This window comes from Erpetoichthys calabaricus, chromosome 2, assembly GCF_900747795.2.
Source record: "Erpetoichthys calabaricus chromosome 2, fErpCal1.3, whole genome shotgun sequence".
Classification (NCBI taxonomy): Eukaryota; Metazoa; Chordata; class Cladistia; order Polypteriformes; family Polypteridae; genus Erpetoichthys; species Erpetoichthys calabaricus.
The window spans coordinates 294,931,345-294,944,327 of NC_041395.2; the positions used below are offsets into that span (position 1 = coordinate 294,931,345).

General features: G+C 37.8%; 1 protein-coding gene across 7 annotated transcripts in view; it reads right to left on the reverse strand.

The window, feature by feature from the left end:
* Positions 1–448: 448 nt before the first annotated feature.
* dnmbp (dynamin binding protein) overlaps positions 449–12,983 on the reverse strand; it is a 214,415-nt gene continuing 201,880 nt past the window's right edge. For all 7 annotated transcript variants that reach the window (XM_051923721.1, XM_051923720.1, XM_051923722.1 and 4 more), the window contains 4 exons: positions 10,454–10,633; positions 10,047–10,245; positions 3,342–3,904; positions 449–2,254 (listed from right to left, as the gene is read on the reverse strand). In XM_051923721.1, coding sequence (XP_051779681.1) covers positions 2,069–2,254; positions 3,342–3,904; positions 10,047–10,245; positions 10,454–10,633 — 1,128 coding nt within the window. In that variant the 3' untranslated portion in view covers positions 449–2,068. The remainder of the gene's footprint in view (positions 2,255–3,341; positions 3,905–10,046; positions 10,246–10,453; positions 10,634–12,983) is intronic.

The window sequence follows — 12,983 nt, forward strand, 5'->3', positions numbered from 1 at the left end:
TAAAGATAGGGTGAGAAGCTCAGTCATCCGGGAGGGGCTCAGAGTAGAGCCGCTGCTCCTCCGCATCGAGAGGAGTCAGATGAGGTGGCTCGGGCATCTGATCAGGATGTCTCCTGGACGCCTCCCTGGTGAGGTGTTCCAGGCACGTCCAACCGGGAGGAGGCCCCGGGGAAGACCCAGGACACGCTGGAGGGACTATGTCTCTCGACTGGCCTGGGAACGCCTTGGGATTCTCCCGGAAGAGCTAGAAGAAGTGGCCGGGGAGAGGGAAGTCTGGGCATCTCTGCTCAAGCTGCTGCCCCCGCGACCCGACCTCGGATAAGCGGGAGACAATGGATGGATGGATGGAAAAGGTCAGCAGAAGGAGCACGTACTATATAGTGCAGCTAAGACAAGAACCCACACAAGTCAGCTCCCATCAAACAGCAAAGGTCACCTGAGCCATGTGAACAATATGCACTTGGAGCTTTATTTCAAATCCAAAATAAAATTTATTTACACATTTACAACAGTGTATTTAATATAAAACATTTACTCTTCTATAGTTGTTCAGTAGTCTGCCAGAAAAATAAAACAATACACCCAGGTTCATGCAGAGATTTGGACAACTGAAAAGAAATTGTGGAAATAACAACATATGACTAGATGCTCCCCAAGATAGATAAGAAGGGTGTAAATAAAATACATTCTGTAATATACCTTTCAGACCTGTACACCTGACACGTGTTTCTGCTGGAGAGGTGTAAACACATTATCTTAATCAAGCACACTGTCTCTCGAGAAGTTTAGCACCTCTAGATGCAGATGGCTGGAGATATTTCAAATACAAGAAAGCGGAAGGCCGGGGACAGGAATGCACAGCGTGCAAAGTACAGTGCAAGTCCTAATAACACTGACAGGCTATGGCCGAACTGCTCTATGCTCTGGTAAAATGCATTTGAAACTTGTACATCACGTCAGCTTAGGCCACCTAACTGGACAGCTTACATCCTGCTTTGCTATTCTTTTCACACTCATTTTAATGAAAACACAGCTTCTTTTTTTTAGTTTTGTGCAAAGAAATCAGTTTTATTTTATTGTGCATCTGCATTTCAGGTCACCACCTGAAATGTAGATCTTATGTTCCATATACTTACTTAAAAAGAAATTTTAAAGAAAGAAGTAAATTACCTGTGCATTTCATAGTAGGAATAATAAATCTGATTTCGTGACCCGGACTGATGTACCTGTTGCTTTCTGTAGCAAATCTGTTTCCTGATTGTGTGTTTCTGGATGTTCTGAAGTCCTACCTGCTCCTATTGTACTCCCTTTGCAATCTCAGCCCTTACATGAGATGGTCAACCATGTGACCCTGCCTTGTGGTCAACTCTGATTAAAACAAGAAACAGCAAAGAATTACAGTAATATAAAGAGATCAATGCAAATGCACCACACATCCAGAGTGCTCTTTTTTTGATCGATGAGGTTTCCCTTTGTTTGGGAATTTCTAATAGAAAAACACTGTTAATCAAACGCGTTTCTTAATGTGCAACATCATCGTCCATCAGTATATCCCCAAATTCCACGTCAGTGAATAAAAAGTGCTTGGATTGCCACCTTTTAATAATTCTGAGAAAAAAGGCAACTTTCAATCACAGTGTCCTTTACTAGGACACTAAACGACTGAGGTGAAAATGATGTCAATATTTCAAACAAACAGCTTTGAATACTGCATCATGGGAAGGAAAATCAGATACTTTCCAAAATGAATATTTGTAACTTTTCACTGATTTTCTTAAGTTTAAAAAGGCTGAGGAACAGTTAGAAGGAGCCTAAAATTTTTTTATTTCCAATGAACACAGCTTTGGAAGTGTTCCATTATTGATAATAAATGTGGGTAGCACTTATGAACGTGGGGAAATATAAAAACATAAATACATTTTTATGTACAAGCTTAGCAGCATGACAGGTCAATGGAAGCATTTTTACTTTTATTAAACACAATCTCGCTGTCTCCCCTGCTGAATAAGGCACCCGTTAGCGAGATGCATGCGTGTAACGTGTTCCTCGGCTCTTTGTGTAGTACGCCTCAGGTGTACTCCGTCTTCCTGATGTAGTTTGAAGGCACATAGCCCCTCCTGCCTTCCACTTCTCCAAGCCACCATTCTTTGTTACCATTCATGTCATGGAATTCCAGGATGTTCACTCGTTGATGCGCAGATATTGTCAACTCATTAGCACAGCGGGCATTGAAAGAATAGAGTGCGTAGTAAATCTGTAAGATATCACAAAAATGGATTAGACACCGTTTTACAAAATTGTCTCAGATACAGCATTAAACACATAAAAACAATATATCATTATTTAAAGCTGCTATAGAGGAGCTTTTAATGCAGACCTTTGGCAACACTCATTTTTTGTAATGATAAGATGCAGATAGGTACTTTTTGTTTAATGAGGGTTAAAGATTGAACTGTTTATAAAGAGTGCAATTAGGTAAACATGCTTGTAAAACTGAACTAAAGTCTACATTACTCAGACGTCACTGTGTATTAGGAAAAGACATATGGTAACTGCTCTAAAAATATTTGTCTTACATTAGCGGTTAAACTAGCTTGACTATTTTATGCTGCACTGAAGGTTAAGACAAGTTAATTGGTAAAGAATGTTGATTTCATACACATTAGAACATGCTTTGCTATTTATAAGTTTCCGTTGCAGTATTTATTAAAACTATTACTGTAGATACTCGCGGATAAGTTGGGACTTGATTTTACAGTATAATTTCTGGTATGTAATTTTCCAAGCATCATACCAACTTTTTAATGCCCAATTACTGCTACTCCCTTTTTCACCGTTTCCAATGAAAACATAAAAAGTGCGGAAACTTTCTGAATGTCCCTCGTATCTGTGTTTTCTTTTGATGTTATTATTTATATATGATTGTCTAATATACTATATGCCTCAACCTCAGATCACATCTGTTTAATGTTATAGCAAGGTTTGTGGAAGACGCAAAACAAAAAGTGATGTAACAAAGAATAGCAAGTTATCTGAAAGTTGATGTGGAAAATTAAGCCCCTGTAGTCTTGTACCGTTACAACATATCATCTCAATCTCAATTAAAATAATTTTGGCAAAAACAGTCCTAAATGCTGATGTACTACATCACAAATTTCACCAAGTTCTGGGACTGTTTTAGAAGTAGCTACATATCCTGGAGCTTCTACCACTGCATGATGGTCATAAGTTAACTTATGGACAGAAGCAGAGTAATCCTCAACTGATTCAGATTCCTGGAATAGATATTATACACAGTAAATCAGGAATGGTTCTAGCCAAGATTATTTTAATTATATTACCTGGTTCCCATCTGACTGGGACACCTCTTCAAGAATGCTGTCTGCTGGCACAGAGGCTGATCTCCGATATGTAAGCCCACAGTCTCCATTTCTTCTCATCACAGAGCCAAAAGCCACACCAGTCTCGCTGAAGTCATCCATCTCTGTGCTCCTTTGTGCAAGATCACTATGGATATTCCTCTGTGAGCAACCATAGTCTGTTTCAGAGGCTGAGTCGGACAGGTCCTGGGGATTAGAGAATGTGTGTTGTGCTGCTGTGGTCTCTGTATTAGGGGCTCGCTTAGAATAGTATCCTTCTCTGGAGGAACATGAAAGGGAGGAGCTGGAGTCCCGTAGTGCACTACAATCTTGGGAAGATTTCTGAGATGGCAGTGTGGAAAATGCCACTGACACACCATCTGCATTGAAAGTTAATGTGTTGTTACTATTCTGACGGGAGAAGACTGGTGAGGATCCTCCATATCCGGATTCATTGGAAGAATGGCTGCCTATGGAGACATCTGACTGGCTTCTTCGAGGATTGTAAGGCTTTAGAAAGGAGCTGTACACAAAGCCTTTTGTGACTGAAAGGGAAAGAATGTGATTAATAATTTGTTGGTATGGTATCAACCGTAACAGTAAGTAATTACTTCTGCATACTTAAAAAAAAAATAAAAAAATGTAACTTTCTTTGACAAGCCAGTATATCCACTGTATTCACTTTTAAAGGAGAGAAGCCATATCATTTTTTTTCTGGCAATCTGATAACTATTTTATTATTATTACTTTATATTTTACTTTTCCTATATATCATATGCACATAAAGGGAATTATTGTGACAGGCTAAAAAGACAGAGTTTTCACTGCATTTACAAATGATAGGATTGTTTTCAGGGTGTTGTATGCTAGTGTCTGTGTTTCTGCACATCAGGATACGAGACGGAGATCATAATAATTCAGAAGTGAATCACTTAATTGGAATAAATTTTGGCACTTTCATTTGCACTGTATGAATGAATATTTACTTTTAGAAAATTCTCTTCAGTACATGTTGATCCACAAAGATAATAACATATACTGGTGGCATACTTCTAGCAACAGTATTGCGAGGGAGTTACATTTTCAATGGATTTACACATTTAGACCCCATCGAATGTGATATGGTCACTTTCACAGAGATCTTATGTGTTTGGATATATCAGGATCCAAGTCTCTGGACAGAATAACAACACTGAGTCATCAGATTTTACTTTTCAGAGTTAATGGTTTTCCAGTTCTTACACATTTGTGCCATAACTGCAGCTAGGAACTAGGAAAGTAAGAGATTAATTTTTTTAATAATATACGATTATTCCATTTAATTCCAAATAATTGAATATTACCCTGCAATACACTAATGATGAAATATTAGTCTGCAATATTTTTTTGTTAAAAAAAAAAAAAATCTTAGTTTATGTAGTGACATGATGAACAAATCAGTATTTTAATTACTAAAACTCACAGCAATGCATTTATTTAACACACAGCTTATTTTGTCACGTCCTGTTCATTACTGGAAACTATGCCTTAGCGTGAGCATTTTAAAGGATAAGTTTGGTACTTTTCAAGACCAAGTTATTTCTTCACAAACATAGTATATATATATATATATATATATATATATATATGTATATATATATATATATATGTATGTATATATGCATTAGCATTGCAAAATTGTTTTCCAAAGTTAAGCATTTTCTATAAATATAAAAAAATACCTTGCTCTCACTGGTGCTGTACAATAGAGGCTAATGGAGCATGGGACACTACCAGAAAACATCATGTAATTTTCTAACCTGCTAAATCCAGACTACGGACTCGGGAGTGCCAGAGTCTATTCCAGCTAGCATAGGGTGCAAGGCAAGAACAAACTCTGGACAGGGCGCAAGTTTATCACAGTGTGAACACACACACCAAACAGACACTAGGGCCAATTTTGTATTGCCAATTCACCTAACCTGCATGTCTTTGGGACAGTAGGAGAAATCCAGAGCACCCAGAGGACACCTACACTGACACGGAAAGAACATGCAAATTCCATGCACGAAGGACCTGGGCTGTAACCCCTGATCTCCTTACTGCGAGGCAGTAGTGCTGCCCCCCCCCCCCCCCCAACAGAAAATAAAAGCCTAACAAGTTACTGATGAATTGGCTGAAGTTTTGATGTAAAGAAACATGCCGTCTGTGTTTCTGATGCATGTTTGTGACAACTAAAGGAATCTGGAAATAATCATTTTATCACATAATTCTAGTACTATTTTTCTTGTGGTAAGAATATGTTTTCTATTTGCTTGTGAGAGTTTGAATATAAATACAGAAATAAATCAAAACAAAGCTAACTACATGGCACAAACATTTACTGTGATTTGGTCTTTTAAAAGAAAATCATGGCCTGAGGATAAAGGTTTATTGCGGAAGAAAACAAATCATGAGATGGCATGCAAAGCTGGTCTTCTTTTAAAATGGCTGAATCGCATAATACAGGTGTTGTTCAAAAAAAAAAAAAAATTCAATACTTGACAGCTGTCTTGGGTTGAAAAATGGACATGTTTGGTAAGTTTCTAAAGTTTTTCTCCATGCCCCATAGCCTCCAATGTAAAGCACAATGGCAGAGAAGATATTTTTTTTAATTTATAGAAAGTGCTTAACTTTAGAACACAATTTTTGTTGCATGTCTTGAAAATGATCAAACTTATCCTTTAAATATACTTTATTTTTATTTAAGTATTTATTAATGCTTTGGAACAGATGATTGTTCCATGCTATGTATGAACCTGTACTCCTCAAACATTGCAAATGTGCCTATTGTGGGGAAAAAAAAGAACTGTTGTCACGAATTGTTCCTGTTGTATCACTTTCACTTACAAAACTGACTATTTTAAATGTAATTACATAATTTTTTTAAAAGGTATAATGACATTTCCACAACTATTATCACAAAGGAAAAAACCTGTGACACTTGGTTACTGTGCCAGATCCTTAAACACTTCATGGACGTCACTCACATTACGTTATGATCTTTAACTAAAGAACCCCCCTCCTCCCAAAAATGGAAATGTTAGTGAGTAAAACTATGGCAACAACGTGCAATGTGATATTAATGACTGAGAGATATTTTTTTTAATAGGTAGATTAAACATTATTTTAAACATTTTGAATTTGACTGTTTTTGCCAAAGGTTTTTCCCATGATAACACTGCTAGAAAACTCAGAAATATCAAAATACATAAATGACAGCAGGGTCATTCAGAAACAGAAATGCTAGAGAGCGCTTACATAACAGCAATCCAAATCAAGTGACATTTTTTCAGTCAATTCACTAACCTGGGCTTTGTGTTTCATTGTAAACATTTTAAGGAAGCTATAATAACCTACTTCGCAGCCTCAAAGATATGCATGAGCTGGATGAACAAGACACTATAAAACTTTATACATAATCACAATGCATATAGAAGATGGAAGTAAAAACTTGCAAACTGCTTCCCTTACTAGTAGCTATGAGTAATTAAAAAGGAGTTACATGATAAACTGCAAATCATAGTCCAATTGTATCAGGTTGTCTGACGTTGCAAAGTGCATTGATCCGGTACATCTCAGGTAACTGTTTTTCACACTACAAATAGTTACAGAACAGAAAAAGAGATGCACTGGTGGTATGAAAGTGACTTAAGTAGGATATAGTCTGGAACTTCTTTCCCATCTTCCTCTGCCAAAAGATAGTATGTGAGCCCACCTGCTGCAGGGGTAAGGATGTTGCAATCCTGGGATTTCAAACCAGCAGCCTAGTTCCAGAAGAGGAGTATTTTGTTTAGGAGGAGAGCAGGAGTAGGGGCCACAAAACTGAACCATTGTCTGGTTTGTTTTGGTCACATAAATTAACCTTGGCTCTTTTGCCTCTGGGGTGTCAAACTGTATTTGTATGATATGTGACCAAAGCAGAGAACGCTCAAATTGTTTTCACAACATCAGATATGTCAATGTGATTATCAGGTAACATCTCTATTGTTTTTTTTTTTCTTTTTTCAATCTATTTATTTTCAAAAAAGCTCAATCAAGGTGAGCATACTGTGAATGAAGCCAATCCTGGTACTATCAGGGCCAAAGCCAAAACCAACCTGGGATGGAGTATGTATTTGTATAACTTAACCCATTTAAAGTGATGCAAAAACAAAAAAATGCTAAAAGAAATGTATGCAAAATTTTTTTTTTTAATTTAACCAAAAGGAAAGTGAACAGAAACAATAAACAGTAAATTAACAATACCTTCTCTAACCATAATCAGTAGAGATCTATGAAACATAATTCCATACATTTTCAAACCTGCTTAATCCAGCTCAGGAAAGCACTCTGGAGTGGATGCAAGTCCATCACTGTTCCCACCCAGTCATGCACACATCCACAGGACCAATTTACAATCACCAAGTGACCTAACCCGTGTGTCCTGGGAGAGGTGGTGGAAGACATACCTGGGGTACCCACAGAAAAGCCACAGAGAACATGTAAACTTCAAATGGGCTTGGGATTTGTACCCAGGACATTGGGTAATCACTACTGTATGCTTCTGTCCCTTCTTGGGTTTGAAACAGCCATGTAAAAACAAAGTTGCAATTTCTTTTTACAGTTTTGCTCAAACACTGTAGCACCCTCTAGTGTCTAATTAGATTTTTTTTGGTACGTCCTTCATTTGAATATGAATATTGCATAACAGCCTCCATTATTATCACTTAAGTTTAGTATTTGTATTGGTTCATAAGGTAAATATATTTACCCTCACTGATATTTTAATAAATAACAAGCTCTCCAAAATATTTTTTTCATTAAATTACTTTGTTTCCCACCTCAAAAGTAGCCACCACTAGACAGATTAGCAGCACATTCATTACTATTACTTCTCAAAACTGCTGTCACCTGAGGTTTTACTTCCAAAACCTCCAGTGCAGTAATATATGAAAGTGATAACACTGATTCAGTTGATGACAAATGCCAGAACACATGCACTGATAGTTATAATGTAAGTGGACATGCAGCATGAAGAAAAGAAAAAAAAATCTGGGAGTGATGAGTTCTGCATGTATATCGAGTGCCGTGGATGGAATATATAGTAGGCCAGGGCACCAGTACAAGATAGTATCAGCCTAGGAGGAAATCTACATTGTTCCCAAAGACACTAGACAGCAGGTGAACGAGGAGATACCCAGGATGCCTAACTCTCTGTGTAGAGTGTGCAGGCCACAGAGGGTTCACAGGAGGATAGAATACCTCCTGGCTGATCAAGGGCAACACAAGGTCCCAGGCTGGTAGAAGCAGAGGGTGTGTCGCATTTTTAAAAGTAGCCTGCAAGGAAGCCAGTCATATCCTGCTAAAGTAGTAAACTTAAGCTGTCTTGAGTATTACCTTTATACATATTGTAGGCCTCTGGGGTTAATAATTCCAGGTGATTTACAGGTGTCTAGTCTCGTAACAGATACTGTCTTACACCACCAGTACTTCATCAAGAGTTTGGCCTTAATGTTCTCTTTTTGGGGAAATATATTTTAAGTCCAGTTAGGATGGGAATTCTCTTAATGCAAAAACTAAACTGACAATATAACATCAAGAAATAATAGGTTAGTGCAAAAAAAGATATGGGAGGCCATATCATGTTATGGTGAAGAAGAAGGTTCAGTTTAATAACATATGAGAAAATGCAAACTAATTGACCAGGTGGGAATATCAAATCCAGATTTTAAAAACTAGAAAAGGATACTTCTAATGTACTTTACATTTCAATGACAAAACTCTGGTCCTCAGTGTCAGAAAAGCATAGACTTTAAGATATCTTGTGAGGGCTGCACCCCCACTGACATTAAAAGGGCTGTCATTAAAATAGTACGTAGATTTAATTCTCAAAGGAACCACATCACTGAGGATCTTACATAGTCCCTTAACATTTTCACATGGTCCCTTACTGTCAAGCCCGTGTTAATCATGCCTTACTTTTTGTGAAGGATTAATCCATTCCCATGGATTCTACCTAATGCTTACTGATGAACAGAGAACAGCATATTCAGCAGCTGCATTTTTCTGTTCGAAATGGTAAGTGAACTTTAGCAGACCACAAGTCCCTGCTGTACATGACTATAATGGCCGAATTCATCAGTGGATCCATGCTATCACCAAAGAAAGTACTGTCTCTGATCTCACACCTCACACACATCAGCAACAAACCATTTATTCCTTGACATGAAGAAAGCAACATCTTTGCTTTAATGCAGGAGACTTACAGTTTCTACTTGAAGACCACTAAAGTGTTAACTCCCACACAACATCTACTTGATCTGTGACAAGACCCCATCATTCAGATATGAAAGCATTTGCAGTACCAATCAGTTTATATTACCAAATCAAAACTGCTGACTGTCCACACAAATACTTGTATTGTCACACTGTTCCATGTTCTGTCTGACACATGTTGCATTTTTATACCTGTATTTATTTCTATTTAAATTTATATATTACATGTTAATTTTACCTTTAAATTTAAAATTGATACTGTTTTTGTTGACTTGTACTGTCATTTGCTTTGTTTGGTAATGTGTGTGTTAATCAACCATTTACTGGAATGTTGTTGCGTGTTTCTATGCCATCCATGTTAAGTAACAGATACCTTTCATTTTGCAATACATTTTAAATGAATTTACAAACCTCCATTGTCTATGAGCCATCGATTTTGGCTTCCCATTGGATCCTGCTGCTTAATAACTCCAACAATATCTCCTTCCAGTACAGATACATCCAAGTCTTGAGCAGCGTTAAAATTCCTCTCTGCTTGGTAAAGTTTTTCAGGTGGGTATCTGGATAATAACGCTGCACGCTGCTCATCTGTCTGCATCATATAGTTGGGCTAAAACAGCAACAAAAGAAAAAACATTTAAAAACTATTCAAGGATATTTTGGCACAATTATCCGACATAGTCATTTTCAAATAATGTGAACGTAATGTGAACATTCCTTCCTGACCAATTTTAACTGAAACAAAAGTGCAATTTTTTTTTTTTTTAAATGTAATGCAAGGCCAAAGAGACAAAGGTAAACTGCTTTGATAGACTTACAGGCCCCACTAGTTGTTTTCGTGAAGATTGATGCTCCATGCTCTTTCTCTCAAATGGTTTCTTTGTATTAGGAAGGCTTTCTGGGAAAAAGCTGAAGCACTGCAGGTTACGGAGAATACGGCTGTGTTCCTCTTGAAAAAGTGCAACAAGGTTACCCTCTGTGTTGATCATTCTGGAAAACTTCAATATGCAAGAAATTGTGTTAGTGTAACAGGCCCAATCTTATTTTTGTGCACTAAGGATTTTCAATTACTACCCCACACACAAACTATTTAGAAAACACTCACTGTGTAAATTGTGCAAAGACCTCTCTACCTAGTATACCCTCTAGAAGTTTTAATATTTATAAAATATTAAACACCCAAACAATAATTTTATAAGCAAAACATTTTTTGAACAGACAGTAGAAAGAATATTAATTAAAAAAAAAAAAAACATGATGAAGGTTTAAATCCGAGAAAAGTCTTCCATTTTTAGGATGTTCTATCGAATATACAAGTTAAGGGCAACATGTGCCTGTATCATGAGAAGACGAATTGGTGAACTAGTCTGAGTTTAAATGCAGATTGATGATACTGTTATGACTGTAATCAATTACCGTAAATGCCGACGGGTGAGTAAGAGTATTGCTTCATGATTTTCATTGCATTAATATATGGTGTTGTTATGACTGATAATATAAAACTGTCTCTAGAGACGTCCTGAAATATCAAATACTTAAAAATTAGTACTTGTATAGTTCTAGGCAAGTGAAAGGCAGTAGATGACTGGGTGAACAGGTAGACCACAATAGCAGTGGAGGGGATGAGGCCAACTGGGAGGCCAAATAAGATTTAATTGGAGGTGGTGTCAGACGATATAAAAATAAAGGGTCTCATCCCAAAGGATACTCATGGTAAGGGAGAGTGGAGAAAAAAGAAGTTACAGTGGCACTGGCTAATTTGGTTAAACCTCCGAAATGTCCGTTAAACCATTGATGATGATAATGCAATAAAATGTTTTTAAAGCTCACTTTCTTGGATTTCCGGAGGCAAGTCACTAATAGGCATTTTTAAATTTAACATCAGCACACTCTGACTTGCACTTTGACTTCACTGTGCAGAAATTCTGTTTCATAAGCAGCAGACATGCATTATATTTTGTAGAAGAAAGTTTATTTCCTACCAACTTGGGCTAAACCTCATAGGACCTGAGCCTTAGACAGCGGATAGAAAGGCTGGAACATAAGCACATTTTGTGCAGAGCTTTGTCGTGTGAGATAATGGGGTCTCCTCCTGCCATGCTGTGTCACTCTGTTTTAAATGATCTCTGCTGATCCTACTGCTTTGGTGGATGGTTACAAATCTGATGCCTAATTTCTGCTGAATCATTGTGTTGCTGCCAAGACAGCCAGATACTTTTGACCTCCCCAGTTTGAGGAGTTCTAAAAACTGAGCTGTAACATGTGAGCAGATGCTGTGCTCCTGGTTCTCACCAGACAGTAATATTAATATTGAAATAAGCTGCATAATGCATGCTTAATTTGTTTATTGTATCAAGATGTGGACAGAAATGCTGTATTTTTTTTTGCTGTAAGTTATGGATGGCATGGTGGGGCAGTGGTCCCATAGACCCGGCAGCCTGAGTTGGAATCCTGCATTTGGTCACTGTCCGTGTGGATATTCCTGCAGGTATGGTGGTATTATTCCCATACTGCCACAGTGTTAGATTGTGTTAGAGTGTGTTACATTAATTTGTGATTCCAAACAGGCTCTCAGTGAGTTCAAGTGTGCGTGTGTGCTTAGATGGCATGTCATTTTCTAAGCCACTTAATCTAGACCAATGTCCCTTTTGGGAGGTAGGGGTGGGCTGGAGTCAGTGAAGCCTATCCAAGTTAGCATACGGTGCATGGCAGGAACAATCTTTGGACAGGGCACCAATCCACTGCAGTGTGTTTTTATAAGCATATGATGATTTGTTATTTTAACAGTCTAGTTAAGAAAATGTACTTTTAGTAGGTTCTTTATAATGGATATCTAAAGTAAAGCATCAGTGGTGGATTACCCAGTGTGAATGAAAGTGTGAAAGTGTTTTGTGTGTTACTTGGCCCTATGAAGTGCTGGCAGCCTCTGTTCAAGGCTGGTTTCTGCCTTCTACCTGATGCTGCTGGGATGGGCTCCAGGCTGCCATAACCATGAATAAGATTATGTGAATGTTATGTTACATGTGCTCTGGAATCTACCAAAACAGAAATGTCTTTTTAGGTCTATGTCATACTGGACGACTTGCAGAGCAAGGTTTAGTTATACCCTTCATTTACATAACCTTAGGCAATCAGAGGTAGTCGGTGGCATGTTCTCGTCTAAGGTGACATGCCTACTGACGGAGTCCAACAAGTCTGCGACTGGCTATTTGGAGGGGTGGGCTGTGTATGCAGGAGACCTGGCAACCAAATGAACCAATGATGCTCATACAGAAGTATAATGCTTAGAATGTAGCGATAAAGAATAAGGAACATACATGTTTTAAACCCAACAAACAGAAAAGATGC